Genomic DNA, 25,614 nt, shown 5'->3' on the forward strand with positions numbered 1-25,614 from the left:
AAATACAGCAGACGTCAGGACCAGTATTGTCTGAAAATGTCTTTTATTTAAGGACAAAATTGAGACATAACATATACATTTGTACATGGAGAAAAAAATACCAGGAAGGAGTTTACAAAACCTTGGTCACTGCCATCATCAGTCAGTGGCTCTGGGGCTGTGTCGGCTGGCAGCTTCAGGGCTGCCTCTGGGTAGGCCCCAGATGCCCTGGGTTGGACAGCTATTTGAGAAGCCCCTCAGTCTACCCACCCCCTCCTACCATCTCTGGAGGACAGGATACAGGTTTTAACCTTGAACTCCTAAGCACCCATCAGAGTGACACAACTCCTGGGGAATCCCCAGGACTAGTGGAAGGTGATCTAGACTCTACTTGGGGAGTATGGGAGAACCCTGGGGGATTAGTCTGGAACCCTCAAAAAGGTGGCCTGAAGAATGAAGTTCTGAACTCATTCTCCTTGCCCTCCCTAAGAGTCATACAAGCTAGATACTGCTGATGGTGGGGGGGCAGGGATGGGCAAGAGTATGAGGCCAAGCTAAAGGGCAGCTGTCCCTCATAAAGAGAGGAAATCAAAACAAATAGGGCCAAACAAACCACACCAGGACAATCAGACCCACCCTAATACAAGACTGCCAAAGGTTGGGCAAGACAACTTCGGGTCAGTGTCCTCTATCCCTCTCCATCCCCAAATCCGAACCAACCCCATTGCACATTCAGTAAGTCTAGAGAGGGAAGGGCTTAAGAAGGGCCCCAGAGGGCACCACGCACTGCCCACGCCGGGAGGGTGCAGGGGGCCTAAAGGGCTAGGAAACTGTTCGTGAGAAACATGAGGCTGGACAGAGGCTGGAAGCCCAGAGTTCACCCCAGAGTGATCTGAGGAGGAGGCCAGACTGCAGCTCATCTAAAGGGGATCCCTTAGGAGGCTCCCCGAGTCTCAGCAGGAGGGAAGGGCAGGACTGTGGAAGCCACAGGCTGGGTCCGTGAAGCCAGATTCCGGTCAGGCCTGCTGGGGAGGAGTGAAATCTCAGGACTCCAGCAGAAATAAAACCCCAGGTGGCTGGGCCCAGGACAGCCAGTGATCCCAAGTGTGTATGTTTGTGTTGGGATGTGTGTGAGTACATGTGTGTTTCTGTGTATGGGAAGAAGAGAACTTCAGTCCCACTGCTTCCAAAGAGACAAAAAAATCCTATCAAACCACCACCAAAGAAAAGACAGCTTTGTTGTTTTTTTTTTTCTCTTGTGTAAAAAAAAGTCCCTGTCCCTCCCTCCCCTTTCCTCAGGTGGAAGGGAGAGCTGGTTGCTGAGGGAGGAAGAGGAGCCACGGGCAAGACCCTCCCCAGGTCTGTGCTGGGCATAACCAATGCTTAAGGCACCAATGGAAAGTGCAGCTCAGAAGGCAGGTGAGAGAGAAGGCCAGGGCAGAGGGAGGAGACTCAGGAGGACTAATTCCCCTGGAACGCTCCTTGGGCAGCAGATGAGGCGGCATTGCGGAAGGTCCTGTTACTGAAGATGCCCTGGGAAAACTCCTCCTGGGCCTGCTGGAAACTGGCCCCTGTCCTGCGGTACAGGGAGTGCACCTGCAGAAAGAGGCTGTGGTGAGAAAAGTCCACCCGCCAGGGGCCACCAGCTCACGGGCCCAAGGCAGCCACCACGAACCCCAGCCTGTCTGACCTCCCACCCAGAGCCCCGGAGGAAGCTGCTGGAGCTCTGAGGACCCAGGAGACGCCACTGCTCTAGTGATGAACATCCCCCATGGAGAAAGCAGGAGAGAGGTGCCTACCCCAGGGGCTGGGGCTTCCTTGGGTTTGGAGTTGGCGCAGCACCCACCACTCACCCGCTTCAGGAGGAAGAGTGAGAGCACGGCACAGAGGGTGAAGAAGCCAGCCACCACCATCATGATGATCGACACAGCCAAGTTGTGCTTCATCGTAGACAGGGCTGCAATCCAACCACTGCAAAGGGGGAGGAGGCCGGGGAGAGCACAGTGGGATTGGGCCCCAGAGCTCCCTGTGAGGGGCTCTTCTCCAAGTGGCCACTGTGTGCTGAACACCACCCGGGCATCTCTGGGCAGCACAGAGCCCTGTGGGCCAAAACCCTGGTCTATGAGGCCAGGCCTCTGTAAAGGCCATCAGGCCCCATAATGCCCATAGGGAATCTATGGGCCATGTGAGGCCTGGAAGGGAGGATGTGGCTGCTGCTTTCACAGTTAGGAGTAACGGTGGGTAGGGCCCTTTAGGGGGACATGGAAAGCCTAGGGCTGCTCACTGCCGAGGGCCCTCCCTCTGGGAAGGAGGATCACTGGCCAACCCTCTTCATTCATCCTCTCACCTCAGCTCCCCACCCTGCGGCCCGGGGACAGCCCCGCTGCCTCCACTCAGTCACATCTCCTTCCTGAGCGCCAGTGTTCTCATCTACAAAGGGGACAGCCTCACATTTTCTGATTTTAAAACTTAATACAAAGCTATAGCTATCAAAACAGTATGGTACTGGCATCAGGACAGACATATATTATAGATCAATGGAATAGAATTGAGAGTCCAGAAACAAATCTATATATTTATCATCAACTGATTTTAGACAAGTGTGCCGAAACCACTGAATGTTGAAGAATGGCCTCTTCAACAAATGGTGCAGGACAGCTAGATATCCACATACAAAACAATGAAGGTGACCAACACAATACTGTAAAGCTATCCTCCAATTAAAAATACATTAAAAAAATTAAAAGAAAAAAAAAATGAAGGTGCACCCTGCTGCTGCTGCTGCGGCTAAGTCACTTCAGTCGTGTCCGACTCTGTGTGACCCCATAGATGGAAGCCCACCAGCCTCCCCCGTCCCTGGGATTCTCCAGGCAAGAACACTGGAGTGGGTTGCCATTTCCTTCTCCAATGTGTGAAAGTAAAAAGTGAAAGTGAAGTCGCTCAGTCGTGTCCGACCCTTAGCGACCCCACGGACTGCAGCCTACCAGGCTCCTCCATCCATGGGATTTTCTCGGCAATAGTACTGGAGTGGCTTGCCATTGCCTTCTCCGGCACCCTACTTCTACCATACAGAAAAGCTAACTCAAACCTAACAATAAGAACTAAAACTATTAGACCTCATTACAATTAAGAACCTTTGTTCATCAAATAATATTATCAGGAGTGAAAAGCAACACAAAGAAAGGAGAAAATTTATAAATTATATACCTGACAAGCAGCTATGCAGTATCCTGAATATAAGAAGAATTCAACAGACAATCCAAATACTAAATTAGAAAACAATTTGAATAGACATTTCTCCAAAGAAAATATGCAAGCACATAAAAGATGGCCAACATCACAATTATTCAGGAAAGAGTAATCAAAATCACGAGTTACCACACTTCTAGACTGGCTATAAAAGAAAAAAGGGGGAAAAAAAGACAGGAAAATAGTAAGTGTTAGGGAGGATGTGGAGGAACTGGAACCCTTATACACTGCTATTGAGAATGTAAAATAGTTTGGCCTGGACTTCCCTGGTGGTCAAGTGGTTAAGAATCCACCTGCCAACCAGAGGACACAGGTCCAGGAAGATTTCACATGCTGTGGGGTAACGAAGCCTATGCACCACAACTACAGAAGCCCAAGCGTCCTACAGCCCATGCTCCACAACAAACCGCCACTGCAATGGGAAGTCCGTGCACCATAACTGGAGAGTAGCCCCAACTGGCCCAACTAGAGAATGCCCGCAGCAACAAAAACCCAGCACAGCCAGAAACAAACAAACAAAACGGTTCGGCCACTGTGGGACAGTTTGGCAGTTCCTTAATACATTATACATAGAATTACCGTATGACCCAAAAATTCCACCCTCAGATACATAAAGAACTGAAAGCAGACACTCAAAAACCTACACACAAATGTTCATAGCAGCACCATCCACAACAGCAAAAAGGTGGAAATCGATAAACAACATGCAGTATCTCCAAGAACTATGGAATATTATTTAGTCATAAAATGTAATGAAGAACTAACATGAACCTTGAAAATATGATGCTATGTGAAAGAAGCCAGGCACCGAAAGCCAAATGTTACGCTCAGTGGTAAAGAATCTGCCTGCCAATGCAGGGGACCCAGGTTCAATCCCTGGTCCAGGAAGATTCCACACGCTAAGGAGCAACTAAGCCCGTGTGCGCCACAACTCCTGAGCCTGTGTTCTGGAGCCCAGGCGCCATCTCTACTGAAGCCGTGTGTCCTGAAGCCCCTGCCCGGCAACAGAGAAGCCACTGCAGTGAGAAGCCCACACACGCTGTGACTAGAGGAAAGCCCACGCGGCAATGAAGACCCAGCACAGTCAAAAGTAAGTAAATAAATAAATAAAACTTTTTTTAAAGCCACATATGATTTCATTACTCCTTGGAAGGAAAGTTATGACCAACCTAGATAGTATATTAAAAAGCAGAGACATTACTTTGCCAACAAAGGTCCATCTAGTCAAGGCTATGGTTTTTCCCATGGTCATGTATGGATATGAGAGTTGGACTGTGAAGAAAGCTGATCACCGAAGAATTGATGCTTTTGAACTGTGGTGTTGGAGAAGACTCTTGAGAGTCCCCTGGACTGTAAGGAGATCCAACCAGTCCATTCTAAGGGAGATCGATCCTGGGTGTTCATTGGAGGGACTGATGCTAAAGCTGAAACTCCAATACTTTGGCCACTTCATGCGACGAGCTGACTCATTGGAAAAGACCCTGATGCTGGGAGGGATTGGGGGTGGGAGGAGACGGGAACGACAGAGAATGAGATGGTTGGATGGCATCACCGACTCAATGGACATGAGTTTGAGTGAACTCCAGGAGTTGGTGATGGACAGGGAGGCCTGGTGTGCTGTGATTCATGGGGTCACAAAGAGTTGGACACGACAGAGCGACTGAACTGAACTGAACTGATGATTTCATTAAAGTGAAATGTCCAGAATAGGCAAATCCAGAGAGGCAGAAACAGTTTAATGGTTGCTAGGGGCTCAGTGAATGAGGGAATGAAGAGTGACTGCTTAACGGGCATGGAGTTTCCTTACAATGTGATACAAATGTCACAGTGTGATACAGAATTAGACAGTGCTGATGTCTGCAGGACACTGTGAATGAAAATGCCACTGGATCATACAAAGTGGTTTAAGTGGTAAACAAAATGACAGATTTCATGTTATGTGTATTTCATAATCAGTAACAAAAAGGGAGGTGGGAGGACATCCACCCAATCGTGGGTGTTCTGAGGTGAGATGAGAAAGACAGCGGGAGGCTGGAGGCCTCGGAGCTCAACCAGGCAGACCCAGGCAGGGCAGTGAGGGGCGGAGCAGGACCAGAACTCAAGCCTTCTGGCTCCCAGTCCAGGGTGTAAACAGCAGTTGTTAATCACAGTCTTTTACCAGGATCTCACTGAGGGTAATGAGTAATGAAACTGGGTCACCAGTCAAAGAGAAAAGGGGCCAGATTAGAAACAGCAAGGCAAGAAGGCAGGGGGAGGAGGAAGGCAGCATGCGCTGGCTCCGAGTGTGAGGTGAGTCACCCCTCCACGCCACTCTGGACTCGCCAGCTCCACTGGAGGGCAGGGACCAAAATGGTGCAGCCCTTCCAGGCTCAGGCTTTCAGCCAAGTGCCAGCCTGACCTTTCTGTAATGTTCCCTGTGCACTGGAGCAGAAAGGAAAACATCAGCCATCAGCTCTTCTTTTTGAGACTAATTCCAAGCTGAGAACTGCAGCAGCCGGGACTCTCAAGCCAGCTGGATGCTCAAGGAGAGCAGCCCGAAGGAGCCGACCCTCGAGGGGTGAGGGCTCCACCTCCTGAGGTTACAGGGCCTCCAGAAAAAGTCACAGCTCACAGTTTGTAAAGGTCAGGACATCCATCGGCAGCCGCCCATGCCTCGGGGCTTTTCTGGGGCCTGTGGGAGCAGCCGCAGGCTCTAGGAGGGCATGGCAGGAGGGGGCCCTGCAGTGCAGGACACAGCCCTGAGAGCCTAAGGATTCAGGCCAACTCCATCCAAGACACTTTGGAAAGGGGTGAGCAAGGTGAAACAGTGAGTGGCTATCGGGGAAGAAGGCAGAACCCCGCTGACCCATCACCCCTCTCCCAGCCATGGTGGAAAATGGGTCATCGGTGGGGCCTTTCTGGGAGCAGGGAAACAGGGTCTAATCCCCTCTGTGCTGCCCCACATCTCACCTGTCCCCCAGGCTAGGGATGCCAATCAACTGGATGATGTAGATCCCTATTTGACAGAAAAATACAAAGAAGAACACGAAGAAGCTGAAAGAGTTGTCAGACCTGTGGAGAGAGCGGGAAAGGAGAAGTCACACAAGGGCTTCAGGCTGTCCTCAGCCTTCTCACTTGCCAGGACACCTTCCTCACTAGGAGACAGGAGGGAGGGTGCCAGAGGAGACAGAGCTCCAGGGGTCAGCCACACTGTCCATGAGGACAGGGACACACAGACACCCCCACAATCAAAAAGGACTTGCCTTCCGCTGCCTTCCAGTGTAAGGGGGTCAATGCTTGACTGCTTAAAGAGCTTGTAAATAAAGTTGCTCACCCCAAGGACAATGGAAAAAGCCTTTTTTTTTTTTCCATTTCCTGAAGTTATCTCCATTTCATAACAGGTAAGAACATCTAAGCCTGTTATAAAGATAATAAAACTTTAAGAATCAATCTGCAGACCTGGGCAGAAGAAAAGATATCTAGGGAGTAGGGAACACCAGATAAAACTGGTGTTTTGAGAACTTTCATCTCGCCCTGGAGGGCTAGAATACAGTGAGGGTGCAGGTTCTGCCTGCTGAGTACACGGGAGGGTTTGGCCACTGCTCTGCTCCCCCTCTCCCAGGACCTGTGGGGCTCCCTGTCTCTCCTCCTCTCTCTCCTCACTCCCTGCTGGGCTCAACGAGGAGTTGAGCATCAACTCCTAGACTCAATTCCAAAAGTCCTAGGGGTCTGTGAGGTGGATTCATTCATGTCCACAGTATTGACTCTAGGGCCACCGGTCAAATACTGGCACTCATCGAGGCTCAAGGGTTACTGGGGAGAGGCAGACATGAGCACGGAGGGATAAAGCCATTGAGAGCTTATCTGACTCTTATCAGACTCTGTCTGGCTATCACAGACACACAGCCTCCTCCCAGGGACTAAAATCCCACGGAACCACATAGACTGGGAGCAAGGGGAAGGCAAGAAAGGCTCTCGATTTCCTCTCTGGGTCTCCTGAGCCTGGTCCAAGGACACGGCCCAGAGCAGACCTCTGGTGCAACAGAGGAGAAAGCAGCTGCTGATCCCTGCCGGCTCTTGCTAAGTGTGGGGATGGCAAAGTGAATTTCCCCACCATCCCATTCTGCTCTAAGACTGGGAGGGGGCCGCAGGGCTGATGGGCTTTGGCTGGCGACCCGATGCCAGCCACATACCCTGCCCAGCCCCACTCACCTGAAAGCCTTATAGATGGGTCGGTACCAACAAAGGAAGGCACAGGGGGTGAAGATCACAAGCCACAGGATGGAGAGGCCGAAGTCTACTCCCCTGGAGGTGTCGACCAGGAACCAGGCCAGGCAGGCGAGCAGGTTCAGAAACAGAGTCACTGAATGCACTGGGGAAGGAGGGGCAGGGAGGCTTGTGCCAAGGCGGCCGAAGGCTCCCCACCGAGGCGAACCGCCCCGAAGAGGCGGCGAGGTCCACACAGAGCGCGCGGCAGAAACGCTAGAGGGCCGTGGTCTGTGCACAGCCCGGGTGTTCTGAGCCCTTAAAACAGGGAATCTTAAAACTCAGGTATCTGAGGAGCGGCCGTGGAGGGGTGGACACAGACACAAGGGCGGAGCTTTGGGGAATCAAGTCTTTAGCAGGCTTTCCCCTGGTTGTGGGCAGCCCCCAGCGGAGCTACAGGAAGTCTTCTCTCCTCGCTCCTCATTCCTAGGAGCCGAGGGGACCGTGGGGAGGAGAGGCCTTCCCCTAAGGAGGGTTGTTCAGTGCAGGGAGCTCTGGAGGCACTCTGAAGCCTCCGGCTAGTCCCACCCTACCTGATATGGGGTCTGGACTGGCCCTTGTGGGAGGTTCCCAGGATAGGGAGCACACTGTGGAGGGCCAGTTATGTGGGCAGAAGGCACCCCTCAGCCCAGCCCAGCCCAGCCCAGCCCAGAGAGCCTGGAGCCTGCCAGGAGGAGCAACCAGAGCATAGCCAGCACGCTCGAGTCACAGCTCACTTTACCCTGAGCTCGAAGGGGCAAAAGCAAGACTCACACATCCAGAGATAGTAGAGCATCTTGCATATCCGCTGGTAGTCGGCAGGGATCTCTGTGGAGAAGTCCTGATAGAAGCAGGGCTTGACAGGGCACCACACAGGCAGGGGCGGCCAGTTGTTCTCTCTCACTGTGTGGGAAGAGGTGGGGAGGTGAGCCCGGCCTTAGCAGCAGCGTGGCGGGGTGCACATGCTGGCCCAGTCCATTGGCCAAAGCAGGGCTCCTGGGGGGCGGCAGCAGATGGGGCTCAGGGCGTATGGATATGGAGTGGGACGGGGAAAGGGTGAAGGGAAACAAACAGCCCTGAGCTCACTCCAATACAATGGACCCCAAATGCACTGGGAAACATAGAGCTTGACGGCCTGAGTGATTACTTTTATTAACAACCAGACCATAAGCACAAGGGGGCATCATCGTGGGTAAGGAATCCTGGGACCAAGGCCCCCACTCTAAGTAAATTCCAGAGTGGAGAAGGAGTGCACAAATAATCTACATCCATTAGGACCAAACGGCAAGTCTCCTGACCTTCACCTTACTTGGCGTTCCCCAGGACAATGCCGTGACAGAGCTCAGCAAAGTTCTGAGGCTGCCCTGGAACAAGTGGGCTCAGGGAGGTCCTACGCCAGGCAGCACGGCCTTCCCTACCGTGTAAGTTGGCCACCGTGTTCTGAAGCTCCCGCTCCTTCCGTTCCAGCTCGGCCGCTTTCCTGTCCAGTTCTTCCTGCTGCCGGAGCAGGCTTGCCTGGGCTGCAGAGGCCACAGCCTGGGGGGTGCAGAGGAGGTGGAGGGCAGCCGGACACAAAAGACAGTGAGACAGCGTCAGTCTGAGCTGAAGTCAGAGAGGCCTTGCCCCACGCAGGGAGGGCCCAGAGGCAGTCCCAGGCCCAGTGTGTCGTGGGTACCCAAGACCACCATAGCAAGGCCAAGGTGACTTGCCCCCTACCACCTCCACACCACCTCTGGCCCCTTAGCCATCACCAGGGCTCACCTCTCCCTTGTATCCCTCAGCTTGAAAGAGATGGTAACTATCCCCATATTGGAGTCAGGCAAAGTTCAAAGTGACTTTTGAGGTAACAGCAAAGGGAAAAAGACCTCAGAAGAGAGCGACCTATAGCCAGAAAGCCAGAGACTCAAGTCTCATTTGAAGAACCTGGAGTGTGCGTGTGTGCATGCGTGTCTGTGTGTGCGTGTGCATGTGTGTGAAGGGGAAACAGTGCAGACCTGCCAGCAGTGACAGAGGAAGGGAGACACTTGAGGGCAGCCATGTGCACCCAGAGCCTCGGGGATCGATATTTAAGCACTCTCCTCCCACCCAGGAGCTGCCCAGAGGTACAACTGAACGGTGACCCAGTACAACCCAGCAGCCCTTTAGGCTTGGCTGTGCTTGGCCTTGCTTTCATGACGTACAGAGTCCAAGCTTTATCCCTCTCCAGGCAGAGCAGGGAAGGTGCTGGGAGACTACACATGAGGCTGAACAGAGCTGGGCTTGGGCACGGTGTTCCAGCCTAGGGCCCTGCTCCACTTGTTGGAACCTGATTCCTCCTGAAGTCTACAGTCCTCTGTAGGGAACAGGTATCAAACTGGTCATCTCATGGAATAACAAGGCAGGCATACCTGTGCATGCATGTGTGAGCATGCAACACACACACACCTTCTCCCTCTCTCTCTAAAAGGAGTTCTCCAAAGAGTTAAGGCTGCCTTCAGGAGGTAAATTTTCTTTTTTTTTTGGTGGCTGGGTGGGCGGGGGACGGTGTGGGGGGAGTCTTGGTTCCCTGGCCAGGGATTGAACCCATGCCTCCTACAGTGGAAGTGTGGAGTCTTAACCACTGGACCGCCAGGCAAGTCCCAGGAGGTAAATTTCAGGCAGTGGGGGCAGAAGCAGGACCAGAATTGACCACACTAGCCGTCTATGGGGTCGCACAGAGTCGGACACGACTGAAGTGACTTAGCAGCAGCAGCAGCAGCAGACCACACTGGGGTCTCAGCCTCCTCTCCCCAAGTCTGCAACTTCAGACTTGCCCAGGATCCGACAGCCCACCGCCCAGCTGGAGAGAAGTCACTCCTGCCTCTAAGTCTCGCCTCACCTCCACAGGGCTCTAGGGCCAGGGGTGGGGCCCAGGGGCCTGGGCAGGGGCCGTGCGTGCAGAGGAAGTCCGGTCAGATGACAGGAGCAGTCTGGGGCCCACTGGTGCCACAGCCCAGAATGGGTGGGCTCCAGGCACCTCGCCCTCCCGCCTGCTCATCTGTTCTTTGCCTACCTTCGGCAGGCTTTGCAGGTAGCTGTCTCTGAGAATACTATCTCCTCCTAGCAGCATCTGCCTCTCTGAGAGCTCGCTCACTGCCAGGAATCTGGTAGGCAGGAACCTGCTGGCCTGTCTAAGCAGGAGCTGCAACACACAACTCCACTGTGGGCCACGCTCACCAGGGGGCCACGAGGAGCGTGGGGCGGGGCTGGGAGGCATGGAAGGGAGTGTCGGGCACAAAGCACACAAGGCTCAGAGTACTGGTGGAGGGACAGAGGAAAACAGGAAGGCAGGCAGGAATAAATGAGGTTTTAAAAAAACGAAAAAAGGGAGAGCGAGGGGAAGAGAGGTTCTGGGCCCTGGGGAAGAGAGAACAAACCAAAGGCCCGAGGAGGATCTGGAGGGACACAATAGGGGTAAATGCTCTTCCTGCCACCAAGGAGCCTGGCCTGGCGAGTAGAGCTTATTTTGGGTGGTGGTCACGGGGCTGGGGGAGAGGATACAGGTTGGCAGAGCAGACCCTCCACCTGCAAGTGACCAGCTCCCAGGAGATGAGCCAGAGGGCCCTGGAAGGGAAGCCTGGGATGAAAGCCCTCTGCCCCCTCCTCAATCTCAGGGCTCAGCTACCAGTCTGGGTGTGTCCCTTTCTGGAAAGGAGAGGCCAAAAGGATCTTGTCAACGGTACCTGGGGGGTTGGCTGGGTGGGCTCCACTGAGGGTTGGAGAACTGCCGGCTGCGAGGCCCCGGGCATCTGTGTGACAGGAACCGTTGTCGCTGCATTTGTCTGCGTGGGGCAGAGCGGAGGAGGGAGGTGAGTGGGCCTCCCCCAGTCAGCCATATGGGGACAGACCCACAGCCGGGAGAGTGATGTGCCCTTGCCTGTGAGGGGTGCTCCCTCTGGGCCTGCCCTGGGCCTGCCTCTGCAGCTTCGTGGCCAACAAGCCTCAGGTTCTGGGCAATGTGAGGCCTAACCCAGGAAACTGGATCCAGACCTTCCCAACACTGCCTGGCCCTCCTCTTCGGGGAGGGGCCCGGATCATGGATCCCGAGGGGAGAATGGATGGGTTCCTCTTCCATACCCCACCCCCGAGTTCATGTTAAGACTGTCCCTTTGAGGAATGGAACTTCTCTGCCTCTGCCGAGTCTCGTCACCCAGAGACGCCAGTACCGCCTGTACCGCCTAGAGGACCCAGGGACTCGGAAAGAGGGCGTGCCCACCAACCTCTGAGAAAGGGTTGAATTCAGCCAGGCCTCCTTGTGGGGCATTGGTCAGCTGGGTCACAGAGGGATCCTGAGAAGGTGAAAAAAGAGTCATCAGACGCTGGGGAAAAAGCAGAGTCTTGGTGATGGGGAGGGAGACCACCGTCTCAAGGCCCCTCCCGGGGATACCTGGCTGAAGTAAGGCTGTTGATGGCCCTTCCTAGAGTCCTGGAGAGCCTCTCCTGAAGGCTCCTGTGCCCAGCCCCTGCCATACCACAGTGGCAGTCATTTCTCCCTTGCTGGAAAAGGAGGGGAAATCAGCCCAGATGACTTGCCAGAAGAGACCCAGAGCAAGGTTTACATTCTGAGGCCCAGGAAGACACTACAGGTGTTCCCTTTGGAGCCCCTGAGAAATTCGAAATGGTTAGGGAACTCCCTGGTGGGCTGGCCAATGGCTGGGACTTGGAACTTTCATTGCTGGGGCTATGTTCAATCCCTGGTTGAGGAACTAAGATTCCCTAAGCCATGCAGCGTGGCCCAAAGAAAAAGAAAGGAGATTTAAGATGGTTTAGCCTGAAAACTAGTCCAAGCAGTATACAGCCTGAAGTAAAACAACGTGAAAGGATGTGTTAGCAAGCGGGAAAGTCTACTAGGTTACAGTCTGTTTCTGAATGGACCTGACTGCGCTGTGGGACCCAAGTGAGCCAGCAGGGTCTTTTTGTGTGTTTTTTTTTTGAAAAAAAAAAAACAAAAAACTGTACCCACACAGCATGTGGAATCTTAGATCCTTGACCAGGGATTGAACTCTGGCCCTTGGCAGTGAGAGCATTGAGTCCTAACCACTGAACCATCAGGGAATTCTGGAACCTGTAGGTTTGACTCCAGAGGGGGGTTGAATAAAATGTCCCCACCACTTTATGGCTGCTCTTTACTGGTACTGGCCACTTGCCAGATTCGGCTCCCTCAGATCACTGTCTCCTGGAAAGAGGAGTCATCTGGGACCCACCAGCCTGCACTGAATGGATCTGGTATGCCTTGGACACACACACACGCACTGATTGACTGCTTAGAATGAGTTCCTCTAGGATTGCCTTGATTGACTTTTTTCCTCTAAATTACTTTTTTCTTTAACTTTCAGTTTTGAGTCATTTGGTTGACTGCTGAATCAAATGATTCTGTGGTTTTACAGGTGGTCTCCCAGAGATGCCAGATGGGATCAGCACAGCCCAGGTACCAGTTGCTGCTGCTGCTGCTGCTAAGTCACTTCAGTCGTATCCGACTCTGTGTGACCCCATAGACGGAAGCCCACCAGGCTCCCCCCGTCCCTGGGATTCTCCAGGCAAAAACACTGGAGTGGGTTGCCACCTCCTTCTCCAATGTGTGAAAGTGAAAAGTGAAAGTGAAGTTGCTCAGTCATGTCTGACACGTAGCGACCCCATGGACTGCAGCCCACCAGGCTCCTCTGTCCATGGGATTTTCTACGCAAGAGTACTGGAGTGGCTTGCCACTGCCTTCTCCAACCAGTTGCTAACACCTATAAAATAACCCCCACCTCCTAGAGGAGACTCACTTAAGAGTTCTCTGGACTTCACCCTCAAAAGTAGCCAAACAAGTGACAGGTTATCCCAGAAAATCTTCTGCAGTTAGTGAAATCTAGGGTGTAACTAAGAACATTCAGAATACCACACACACAGTTTACGTGGGGTGGGCCAACAGTGATTATAAAATGACAGTAATTAACATGTATATGCTCTGTTAGGGAAGACTAAGGAGAAACAGGTATTCAGCCTAGAAAAACATTTCTCAGTGGATTTCCTATGAAGTCAATGTGTCTTGAGTCTAACTTTGAGAAGTTTAAAATGTTTTTAAAAAATAAAATAAACTGGTTTAAAGTATTTACCTTCAGGGAAGGTTTGTTTTTTTGGTGGGGGAAGCGGGTGGGGGAGGGTGGGTAAGTAAGGTGGTATGAATGGATACTTTTCACTTTATAACCTTTCTATACTGTTCTGTTATTTTTATTATTTCACAGAAAACATTTATTCCTCTCATTTTCTAAAGGACAATTTAAGGTTCTGGAACAGAAACGTGCCGCTGGCTGCCAGTGCTGATTTTATTAAACCATGCACACTTGCGAGGAATGCAAGGCTGTGAAGGACTCAGCTGAAATGCCAAGAAAATGATGTTTTTGGATTAGTTTTTCCCAGATTCTTTCCTAAAAAATGCAAACATGTCCCCAGAACACAGCCTTTCCCCAAGTTTTCATCCTTCCTTTTCCCAGAGGCCAACCCTTCAGGCTGAGGGCCTCACACAGGGCTCCCAGCCATCCTCTCTATCGGTGCTGGCCTAGGGCCGGGCTGGGCACCTAACGCAGCTCCTGCACACTTGTACTCCCTTCCCTTCCCCATACAGAACAGGTACGGGGCTCAGGTCCAGCCCAACAGCGATGCCTCTGGGAGAAACAGCTGCCCCCAGACTCTGCCAAGGACCCGTTACAAGGCCTCACCAAGGCTCCCCTGTCGACACTCCTCATCCCTAGTCACGGCTCATCCAGATGTTCCTGGCCTTCTTGCCCAGCTTCCCCTCCAGCAGCAAGCCTCCAGATTGGATTCTTAAACACAGTATTCATGGTAGACAGACTGAGAGAGCCAGCCCTCAATTTTCAGACATAGAAATGGGTATTTGCCACCCTGCAGGACTGGCTCCCTTATCTGAACATTTATACAACCAAGGGTCAGTGCTAAACATGCCTCTCTCTCTCTTTTTTTAATATCTGTTTATTTGGCTGTGCCGGATGTCAGTTGTGGCACATAGGATCTTCAGCTGCGGCACGTGGGATCTAGTTCCCTGACCAGGGATCAAATCCAGGCTCTCTGCACTGGGAGTTCGGTCTCAGCCACTGGACCACCAGGGAAGTCCCTGAACGTGCCTCTTTCACACATTCTGCCATCTTTGCACTGAGGCCATCAGCCCCTAGAGGGCAAGCCTGTGTCCGCAGGGCCCCAGGGCCTGGCCCAGAGCTGGACACACAGCCTCAACCCACTTCCTGTCTCCCCCGCACCACACCCAGTCTCCTCCGCAAAGAAGCAATGTGGCCATGTCCTTTCTGCTGGACACCATCCTTGCCAGGTGGCTCCTGCAATCTGGACAACGTGACAAGGTGAGGCTCGAGAGGACAGTTGGAGGAACTGCCCTTGAGGTTTTTTGTTGGCTGAACGACTAGCAGATTTCTCCCAGAATTACTGGGCTGGCTTCCTGCAAGAAAGATCTAGGGCTCGGTATCTGTTCCCCTTTCAGACTCCGCAGACAGCAAGTCACAGCCCAGTAAGTGAGCTGAAGTCACTGAAATCAGATCCACCATCCAAGGGACGGGTTACTCAAGTCTGTCACTACAGGACAAGGGCAGAGGGGTGGCCATGGTAGCAGTGTCAGGAGCCAGCATACCCGCTTGGCTCAGGTGTACACCTTTAATAGGCACCCTCCATACCTGTGAAGAGATGTCATTTTCTTACCAAGGTTAGCCAGAAGAGGATTCTGGAGGGTGGGGGGACTGATCACCCGATCCAAACTGACCCTTCTTTTTTTCTCAACAATCTTAAGGACTTGGTCCTGGGCCCCTAAATCAGCCTCACCACAAACAAATCCTGTCTCCTCTGCTGCTGCTAAGTCGCTTCAGTCGTGTCCGACTCTGTACGACCCCACAGAAGGCAGCCCACCAGGCTCCCCCTTCCCTGGGATTCTCCAGGCAAGAACACTGGAGTAGGTTGCCATTTCCTTCTCCAATGCATGAGAGTGAAAAGTGAAAGTGAAGTCGCTCAGTCGTGTCTGACTCTTAGCGACCCCATGGACTGCAGCCCACCACGCTCCTCCGTCTATGGGATTTTCCAGGCGAGAGTACTGGAGTGGGGTGCCATTGCCTTCTCCTTCTGTCTCCTCTAGCAGGCTGTAAACTGCAGTCAGGTGCCTCTGTATCTAGTTCATACTTCTGGCTCCTAGTGCTTGGTGGAGGGCCTGATGCAAGCAGAAGCTCAGGTCATGTCTGGAACAAGGACCGCAGCTGATGGCCCTTCTCTGCTTTCTCTACGAGGTGCTGCCCAAGTGCCAAGGCACAGAGGAGGGGAGGGCCACCTGCACCAGAACGGCAGCCCAGGGCCTAGAAGGACTCTGCTTGCGGAAAGGAGCCTGGACACTCTGCGAGACATGGGTGCTTTCCATCTGAGGAGACCTAGGCACTTTCTGACAATGTATGTGGTTTCAATAAAAGCTGAGGCCCAGTGAGAGAGCAAGGGAAGGGGAGGGACGGACTAGGGAGCTGACACATACAGAGTGTCTACCATCTGCAGACTCATCACACACTGATACTACTGCCAGTCATCCCAGAAGTGGCCACTGTGTCACACCACCAGAAAAGAAGGTTCGACCAGCCTTTCTCAACCTGGTTCCTCGAGAGAGTCAAGCCCCACTGCCCCAAGCCATCCACTGTCTGCAATGACCTGCCTTCTTTCCTGTGTATTAGAACAGTCCTGGTGATGTTCCATCCTTGAGAAAATGGAGAAAACAGTTGTTCCAGCCAGCAGAAGCTGTGTTCCGCGGCTCAGCTGAGGAGCCCTGGCTGAGAAAAGCTACAACCCACCTCCTCATTCAGCCTTACGACCACCCTGTAAAGGAGAAGCATGAGAATGAAGAAAGGCCCAGCTCAGAGAGAGGAAGTAATTCATCCAAGACCTCAGGGACTGCAGTGGTTGAGCCCAATTTTGAATCCAAGTCTGTCTTTCTCCAAAAACACAAGTGGTAAACCTGCGTGGGCAGAGTCTCTCCAAAGCCTGGCTCAGGGGCTGACCAACGGAAGGTGCTCGGTCAACATGGGGTTGAGGGGTCAACCAGGACGACTGGGTCTGCTCGGCTATTTGTTCCTGAACTTCAGAGCAGTCCTGGGCGAACACCCTTGGAAGGACACTGGCACAGAACCTTGTAAGGACCACACTGACTGGCCTGAATGAGGACCCTCAGCTTTCCCCTCGAGTCACGAAGAAGTCAACGGCAGCAATCTTCCTTCCCACTCACCAAGCATCAGCCAGCTCGTAAGTGGGTCAAGCATTTAAAAGCATGGTGAGAGTTAAGTCTCACCCACCGAGAAGTAAGCTGACACCCCTCAGTGCCCAAAGGACTCAGCCGGCTCACGCCCGACTGAACTGGCAACAAGGAGAACGCTCCTGATCTCAGCTCCTTTCACGCAGTAAGCAGTCACACAAAGGGTGAGGGACACACCGAGAGGAACAGGGTGCAGCTCCTACCCTTCAGGAGACCAGGGTCTGGGAGCTGAGACAAGTGCACACAGCACGAGTGACAATGGGAGGGGACAGGAGGCTGGGCGGGCTCGGGGGAAGGCTCACTTCCAAGGGGAGGGGAGGAAGTCGAGCACAGGCCCAGTCAAGTAAGCTCAGGCCATACAGCTCCAGGGCAGGGAGCACTTGGTGGAGTTGGGCTGTGAGGGACTGAGAAAACGAGGCAGTACAGCTGGGCTGGAGTTCTGCTGGGGGGGCGCGGGGAAGGGCCTTGAAAAACATACTTGTTTTCACTGGTTTGGCAACCCTTTTCCATGCATCTCCCAGGTCTCGGCTGTGCTGGAGTTTTACTGCGACTTTTCCTTGCTTTCCCACCCTCCACTCCACCCAGGCTCCCAATGTGAGGTTTATTTCAGGCTTCGAATAAACACGTTAAATAAATACCTCATAGACTAAAAAACAAAAACAAAACTTGGCCACTCTCTCTGACAGGCAAAGAGTCATCACTACTTTGGATCGTCTGTGAAGTCCTGTTTGCTTTAGTGACAAGGCTGTGTGTCACAAAACAAGAAGGAGCGGTCATCCCCAGGTTGGCTGGCTGGGTCCCAGGTGAACGAGGCGCCACGGTTAACCTTGGTTTCTCTGAGCTACAGCCTGAGAAGCCATCCAAAGGAAACATGACAAAAACATGTGAAAATCTGTATTTGCAAAAGTATTCACTGTACTGGTATTTACAACAGAGGGGAAAAAGCAGGGAACAACTTAAATACCCAGTAAATTTCGGTGCCCATCCCCTCAATGGCCGAAGCAGTCACTAAAATTCACAGTTGTGAACACAGGGCAGCAATACAGAAACAGCTCGGTTATATGAGTATCAAATGACGATTTCGTGAGAAGTACTCACAACAGAAAACACATCCAAACAACAATGGCTGCAAAACACTAGTAGAAACAGGGATGGTTTGTTTTGTTTTCCAAATTCTCTATAACGTGACTATGTTATGTTTATGTTAAACAAATACATACACACTTTTGTTTTAAGAAGAGAGGCTGAGAACCCATCAAATGAGCAAGGTGCACCTCGGGGCCTCCCTCCCTGCCACAGCAGTGATGTACAGAGGCTCCCAGAAAAGAGAGTCCAAGTCCCTGGCCTGGCGTTGAGGTGCTCCATGACCTGGCACCAGCTTTCCTCTAGGTGCAGCCTGTTCGCCATCAAATGGAGCCCCCTGCCCTCTCCTTCCACCTCGGTCTGTCTACTCCCTACACAAACCATTCCACACCAGCGCAGGGTGAGGGCACCAGGAAAGGGCCTTGGTTCCTGCCCTCAAGAAGCAAATAGCACAGAGAACACAACAGAAGCCAGGGCAAGAAGTGACAGCATGTGACCAGTGCTGAACAAGGGCAACGGCAACGGGCTGGCAGAGGAGGGAGTGAAGAGGCTGTCCGGAGACTCAGGGAAGGCTTCCGTGAGGTGGCATCTGAGCTGGATCTTGAGAGAGGAAAGAAATTAAGCAAGCACTCAAGAGGGAAAGGAGAACAGCATTTGCAAAGACATGGGATCTTTAAAAAGACCTTGCATATGTTCAGTGAGAAGGATCAGGAGACCACAGAGCAAAGTGTATATACAAAGAGAGGAGCACAGGCACCCAGCCTGAAGATGGCTGCGCCGGACTGCAGGCTGTGGCAATGGGGGCAACGAGATTGTGCAAAGCCTGTGCGCTTAGTCATATCCAACACTTTGTGACCCCATGGACTGTAGCCCACCAGGGTTCTCTGTCCCTGTGGGTTGCTATTTCCTTCTCTGGGGGATCTACCCGACCCTGGGATTGAACCTGTATCTCTTGCGTTTCCTAAACTGGCAGGTGGATTTTTACCACCATGCCACCTGGGAAGCCCTCAGAGATTGTGAGCAGTGATCATCTCTGCCAGCAGTGAGGAGAGTGCAGTGCTCAGGGAAGGAGGATGGCAGGAAGACTGCCTGGGACACAGAGTCCACATGGTGATAGTGAGGCCTGAGCTAAGGGATGACACAGAGGATGGAGAAGAGGGAACGGGCTCCAGAGACCCTCCTCAGGTAGATGCTACAGGCTTGATAACTCCACGGGATGGTCGGGGTATAAAGTTACTGCAGGACAAGAACACAGGAGAGGGGAAGGGAAGGGAAGGAGTGGAGTGACTGAGGCTGCCAGCTTGGGGGACCAGCAAACAGTGCCACCACTGAGCAAGACAGGCAGTCATGGGAGAAGAGAAACATGATTTTCAGGAGTGGGTGTGTGGGAGCAGGGAAAGGATCTGGGAAGGTACTGATTCGCATAAGAGAGATTGATAAAATGCATCTGGGTGGAATGGATGGAAATGTCCAGGTAACAGCTGGAAATACTGGTTTGGAGGTCAGGAGAAGGTGAGGGCTAGGGCTCTAGATCTGATACCACTGGAATATGGATGCTACTCTGAAGCCATGAAAGAGGGAGGCCTTACTTGGAGAGGCACACACTGAGAACAAAGTCAAGGACAGAACTCGAGGACACCCCGAAATGCAGGAGACAGGAAGAGAAAACAGGCAGGAGGAGGTGACAGTTATCAGTATAAAGAGGCCAAGGACAGAGAACTTCCAGAGAGACTGGGCAGACAAGCTGGTGAACCACAAGCAGCAGACCCATCATGGGCCCAAGGATCCCAAAGAGTCCACAGGCGTGAGGTGGTGCCTGGGGGGTGTGGAGGTGAGAGTGTGCGGAAGTGACTTAAGTTGGTGCTCCTTCACCTGGAATATCCTCTCATGCCATAGGCTTTCTGCTCTCAGGACCTCCTACCACAGGACTCTGCCCCGTTCTCCCTCAGATCCCTCAGAGGTGTTTTCGGCAAGTTTTGACTGCCCTTATCACGCCAGGGCATGTTGTCATGATCAGTGAGCATTTCTTAGCTCTCCTGTCAGATTAGAAGCTCTAGCAGGCCCTGTGCCCATTTATCCTGGTCTCCTGCACAGCCCCTCGGAGCAGCAGTGGCTCAGTGATGTCCATGAACGTGTTAGCATCTCATAGGAGCACTGCTGGACAGGTCACACCTTGTGAATTAATGTGCACAGCATTCTTCTCTGGACCAGCAGCAAGTACCCCTTGTTTGCCCTGGTTAAATATTACCGTTTCTCTGAACCCAGGATTGTCCCACTCCAAGTGGCTCCAAAGAAAACTTAATAGACATGCAAGGTCAAAGTTCAGGTGTATCACTGGCCAAGGGCTTTCTAACACCCAGACTACCTCCAGGTGCCAACTATTAAGGCAAAAATCCCTCCCCACACCAACCTGGGCAGCTGCCTGGAGTCAGTTAAACTATACGAACCTTGACATTTTCAAATTTCTTGAGACAATGCTCCTGTTCCCCAGGAAAGTTATACCAGGTCCAACTGGGGGTTCTGAGAATTCCCAAAGCTACAGTCAAACTGAAGTCCACCCTTCTGGGGAAGTGACAAAGCCCTCAGTGTCTCTGCAGGGAACTTCATGAGACTTCACGCCCAAATCACGTTTCTGCCACCACTTTCTCCTCCCACGAGACAGAAATGTCTTAAATCCTTGGGAAGGAGCCATACCACCAAGATTATCTTTTAACTGCAAGGACACAATGTGTGAAAGTGATATGGTGTGATTTGGCGACTCACGAATGCTGAAAGGTTTTCTGTTTGGAACCACCAGCTAGTCCACTCCCAGATCAATGTCGACTGCTTGGGGTAACTTAACAGAAAGACCAAGCAGCAAAGCAGCCCAGGCATTTGCTAGGGTCCACTGTTTTTCGGTGGACTGCTGAAAGAGAAAATGGGGAGGACAAAGCCCATCTGGAGCCCTCAACCTCTTCATCACCTGACAAGACTTTCTGAGTAACTTTTGGGAACAGATATGCTGGAATCAGTAGAAAGCAGAATACCCAGATGGTACACAGCAGATGCACCATAATGCACAGAGGGATTAGGGAGTGCCAGGGGAGGTTGGGAAACCAGCCACTCTCGGCTTGCACTTTCCTGCTTCCTCCTAGGAGTTTGGTAAAAACGCTCTGCTGCACTCTTGTGACAACTTTCCACTTACAGTCTGACTCTGCAGGAAGTTTTCTAATAATCCCACTATAACCGTACACAAGGAGGAGGTCATAAAAGCCCACTGCCACAGTTCAGGTGGGGATGGAAGAGAGTGCAGATAAAAAACATGTATAAGGAAGTCAACCTAAAAGCACACCAGGAGCTTCAGGGGATACTGCAAGAGTTAGAAGAAGGAGGATTCCATGGTTGCAAAACTCTGAGAAAGGCTGGATCAAACAAAGTTGAGCAAATATCTTTACTGCAGGATTTCTCGGAGCCTTTAACAAACGAACAAGCTTGGTCAACCTTTAATAAAATGATTCCTGACTTTATTTGACCACAGAACCCTGAGCACCTTTCAGGACTGGCATTACTCAGAAAGCATGCTATATTAAAATATCATCTAGCGCAATACAGGAGATTTCCTGGTGGCTCAGTAGGGAAGGAAATGGCAACCCACTCCAGTGTTCTTGCCTGGAGAATCCCAGGGACGGGGGAGCCTGGTGGGCTTCCGTCTATGGGGTCACACAGAGTCGGACACGACTGAAGTGACTTAGCAGCAGCAGCAGCAGTAGGGAAGAGCCCACCTGCCCGTGCAGAGGACAAGGATTCAATCCTTGGATCTGGAAGATACCACATGCCACGAGGCAACCCGGCCCATGAGTCCAGCAATAACTGAGTCTGTGCTCTAGAATCCGTGCTCCTCAACAAGAGAAGCCACCACAATGAAAAGCCCTCGCACCGCTGCAAAGAGTAGCCAACACACAGCAATAAAGACCCAGCGCAACCAAAAAGAAATGAATCTTAAAAGAAAAAAGCACAATACAATCCATATTATTCCACCCCCACACACTGAAAAACAACAAAAAAAGCTCACCTAATTTGTTACTTTCACCCTTACCAGTACTCTCATTTTAAGAATGGTAACAGTGGTGATGATGTTACATTCTTTCCTCAGCTGGCCTAAGTAACTGCCAAGGCAGTTTAAACTTTAGAACAGCATTATCCAGAGAAGAAGGCCCAGATCGCTCCCTTCCTGCTTCAATTAGCTAGTGACTCTGGCATGTCCCATCCTCACTGCATTCGTGGTTTCTCATCTATAAACCGAAAGGGTTAGAAGAGATTTCTGAGGATGTTCCCAGCTTTAAAAATCCACCATGGAACTCTGAACACTAAGTATATTTTCGTAAAAAAAGACTTCTGAAGCCCGGTTAGGTGTGACAGTTTCTGAGTCTATAGCCTCTCCACCTTCTCTCTTCTGAGCTCCGTGCCAACACCCTAAGTAAATGAAGCTGGGCTCACACCCAGCCCCCCAAGGGCTGTGCCTTCCTAGTGTCCCAGCCCTGGCAGTCAGAGAAGCAGAAACCACCATCACAAGGAGAGCGAGGCAGCTCTCCAGGAAAAGAAGTTTGGGGGCCTCACACCCAAAGCTCCTTCTCCCTCCACAGCTGTGCGCCAAGAGGAAAAACCCAGCCCAGAGTCAGGAGGAGCAGAATTGCAGCCAACCAGCTCTCGCCTCCCCCCACAGGCTTCCCCACCAGATGTTACTCTTTATAGGACCACAGCTGCTTCCTGTCCTGCCATATCCTGGGGCTGCCCGATGGACAGACTATCTTGCTTCAATGCAGAAGTTACTTCTACCATGCTTTGCACAATCATTTCTGGGGTTGGAGATGTGGTTTAAGACTTTCAAGCTGCTATTAATACAGGGCAAAATTTAGGCCAATTATCTAGCCCACTGCTAGCACTGAGGACAAGCTCCCTGCATCTCTGGACATCTGACTACCTCTTTCAGATAGCAGCAGACATTTGATTTCTGATTCTGACAGTACAAAGAAAGAAAAATAAAGGCACATCATTACACAGCACACGTACTTCCAGAGCCTCACTAAAACTCGAACTCCAATATCATACAGCAGTTTTATAACTAAAGCAAAACAGTTATCTGAAGACAATGGCACAGGGAAAAAAAAAAAAGCAAATGTTCTTTCTTTACTCAAATAGAAAGCAAAAAGCGAAGTCGCTCAGTCGTGTCCAACTCTTTGAGGCCCCATGGACTGTAGCCCACCAGGTTCCTCAATCCACGAATTTTCCAGGCAAGAATATTGGAGTGGGTTGCCATTTCCTTCTCCAAATAGATTACTGCATTACATAAAAGATAAGGTCCTCCAAACAGTTTTGTCAAGAAGCATGAAGCTACTAGAGGAATGTTAGGAATTCCCTGATATTACCAAGCTATCAAAATTTGCCTCAAGGGCTCCCACTGGCTAAGTCACCTTAAAACCAAGAAAGAGACGTAAAATGTTCACTCTCCAACATTCACTCTAGTCTGTGTTTATTCTGACCCTTGAAAGAAAGGATTCAAGGTGGAAAAGCTCATGCTGTGTTTTGCAGGAAGGACCCCCTCTCAAGGACTTCCCCTACACCTGCAGGAAACTTTAAAGTTGCCAGTGACCAAAATAAAGAACAAGCAGGAAGAGTTCACATGCCTGGTGACATCCTGACAAAGCAGAAAGCTCGAGGTTGATAATCACTAGTCAGCACAAGCAAGCTTCCCTAGAACTGGTTTTGAGCATACACAAAGCAAGAGGCACTGGAGCTTTGGAGTTAAAGGAGTTCCAACCCTCCATCACGGAAAAGAATACCCCTATGATCTTAGCTCGGGAGAAGGCAATGGCAACCCTCTCCAGTACTCTTCCCTGGAAAATCCCATGGACAAGGAGCCTAGTAGGCTGCAGTCCATGGGGTCGCTAAGAGTCGGACACAACTGAAGCAACTTAGCAGCCGCAGCAGCAGCATGCTCTTAGCTCAAAGGCAGGAAGGTTTTGGCTTTTAATAGGAAGTCTCTTCTTTCTTGGGCAATTGTTAAAAGGTCAGGCCAGCTCATAGATCAGTGCATCTCATCTACCCTGTCACCACACACAGGGCCATCAGACCAACATTCCTTGCATTTCAAGTCCCTCAAAGGCTCCTCACTTCTCCTCCCTCTCTACCCTGGGCTCTCTCATCTAGCCAGAGCCCAGTCCAAACTAGATCCATGACCAAGATGTGAAATTATTATCAAGGCCATATTTCAACTTGGGTTACCAACCTTCCCTTTCTGACAAATCTCAGGGGCTCTCCTATACCTTATAGACTAGTTGGCTGTGTGTGTGTTGCGGAGGATGGTCTTGGGATTTTCTCACATTTCTCCATCCCTCTAGAGGCTTCCACCTCCTCATTATGTTTCTGTCACCCTCTCTCCTAAAGTGACTCAAGGCTAGCGTCTCCCCAAGACTGCAGGATGTGCTAGTCACACTTTCCCCTCAGGTGAAGTCGCTTCTCTCCCTGAAGCTTGGGGCTTCCCTGATCTTGTCTGCGCCAGTCTCCTTCCCCAGCGGTATCCAGTTAGAAGGGCTACGTTCCTGGGAGCTAGACAGTCCCACCTTTTCCCAGAGTACAGCGCCCCGCCCCCTCCGCTGGTCCACCTGCTGTTAGTCCCACCCCCCAGGCGCTACGATAGGACACCCCTCGAAGCCCGTTCTCCCATTGGGCAGACAGCCCGTCCCTCCTACGCCACGTCTCCCGGCTCTGGCGAAAGAGGCCCGGGCGGCGGCCTTTGAGAACTGGACAGAGCTGTAAGATGAGGGCTCTACCTGGAAGGGGTTTACGTCCACTGGGTCCGCGAAGGGGTTGGTGTCGAAGGACGACATGGCGGTCGGGGGCCAACGAGCGAGCTCCGAGAGCGCTTCTGCCTCCGGGCACCCAGACCCAGCGGCGCTCTCCGTGCAGACCCTCCACTTCCGGGAGCGAGGCAGCCGTTCTGGCGCAGGCGCAACGTCCTCCCAGAGGGGCGTGGTTGTGTGACGTCACAGAAGTCCGCTCCGCCCTCCTGCCCAACCCACTGTGAGGCCCGGTGGGCGTTCGCTTCCATCCGCTTATTCCCTGTGTCTGTTCTCCAGTGGTCAGGGAGGCACCGAGGAACTTGGGAGACGGAGGAGGGGCTGGAGCCTCTCGGTCAGATAGGTTACAACATTGTGTTAGAAACTCCTCAAAGTAAACTCCCAAAAGTGGGGCTGGAAACAACCCCTTCAGCTTTCTTGGAGGGCAAGTTTGGGAAATACGCCCTGGTTCAGGCAGGGGACAGGAGTTCCAGCCAACGGGGGGAGTGGGGAATGGAATTCCTGACTCAGAGGACTTCGCTAAGCTAGGAAAGGGTTCTGTTGGTAGGAGTTGAGCACAGAGGATCTTTTCGGAAGAATGGACTGTGCAGCTGTCCCCCATACTAGCTGAGTCCTACCTCTCGTAGGCCTTGACCCCCGATGTCAAGTTTTATCGTCTTAGGCATGAGGATCCCTGAGTTCAGACAGGTTTAGGGCCTGAGCTGGGATTAACCTGGGCATCCAGCATTTATTAAATGAATGAGGGAGTTCAGCAATAGAGCCGTCAGTATATGGGAGATGGCTGACTCATTTCCCACAAATTCAAGTAATTTATTCATGTTTTTGTACATTTCTGGTGTACCTGAGTCCAGCCACTCCTCCATACCTTACCCTGCACGAGTACAGGGCTGCTAATTGGTCTTCTGTTGTTCATGTTGTAACCAAAGATCCATTCAAATG

The 25,614-nt window shown here is 51.9% G+C and overlaps 1 protein-coding gene across 3 annotated transcripts; it reads right to left on the reverse strand.

Annotated features, from left to right (window-relative positions):
• Positions 1-41: 41 nt before the first annotated feature.
• On the reverse strand, positions 42-24,823 carry SCAMP2 (secretory carrier membrane protein 2). Of its 3 annotated transcripts, XM_088829531.1 has the most exons (10): positions 24,649-24,823; positions 11,691-11,759; positions 11,154-11,252; positions 10,484-10,612; positions 8,871-8,988; positions 8,227-8,355; positions 7,420-7,579; positions 6,178-6,279; positions 1,833-1,950; positions 42-1,575 (listed from the first exon to the last, which is right to left on the reverse strand). In XM_088829531.1, the coding sequence occupies exons 1-10, from the start codon at positions 24,703-24,705 to the stop codon at positions 1,441-1,443; spliced, it is 1,116 nt and encodes a 371-aa protein (XP_088685657.1). In that variant the 5' UTR covers positions 24,706-24,823; the 3' UTR covers positions 42-1,440. The 3 variants fall into 3 exon arrangements, with proteins under 3 accessions (XP_088685657.1, XP_055274121.1, XP_055274123.1); XM_055418146.2 differs by lacking the exon at positions 10,484-10,612 and having other exon boundaries at positions 24,649-24,822; XM_055418148.2 differs by lacking the exons at positions 6,178-6,279; positions 10,484-10,612 and having other exon boundaries at positions 24,649-24,822.
• Positions 24,824-25,614: the final 791 nt, after the last annotated feature.

This window comes from Moschus berezovskii, chromosome 21, assembly GCF_049115385.1.
Source record: "Moschus berezovskii isolate FMDL1 chromosome 21, NW_MosBer_1.0, whole genome shotgun sequence".
NCBI lineage: Eukaryota > Metazoa > Chordata > Mammalia > Artiodactyla > Moschidae > Moschus > Moschus berezovskii.

Excerpts from the sequence above, each read along its gene's own strand:
- SCAMP2 (XM_088829531.1), bottom strand. The coding sequence starts at position 24,705 with ATGTCGTCCTTCGACACCAACCCCTTCGCGGACCCAGTGGACGTAAAC. Across the intron at positions 10,613-11,153 it reads CCACCCAGCCAACCCCCCAG|CTCCTGCTTAGACAGGCCAG; the intron begins GTACCGTTGACA and ends TGTGTGTTGCAG. Across the intron at positions 7,580-8,226 it reads GCTCTACTATCTCTGGATGT|TGCATTCAGTGACTCTGTTT; the intron begins GTGAGTCTTGCT and ends CTCCTTCCCCAG.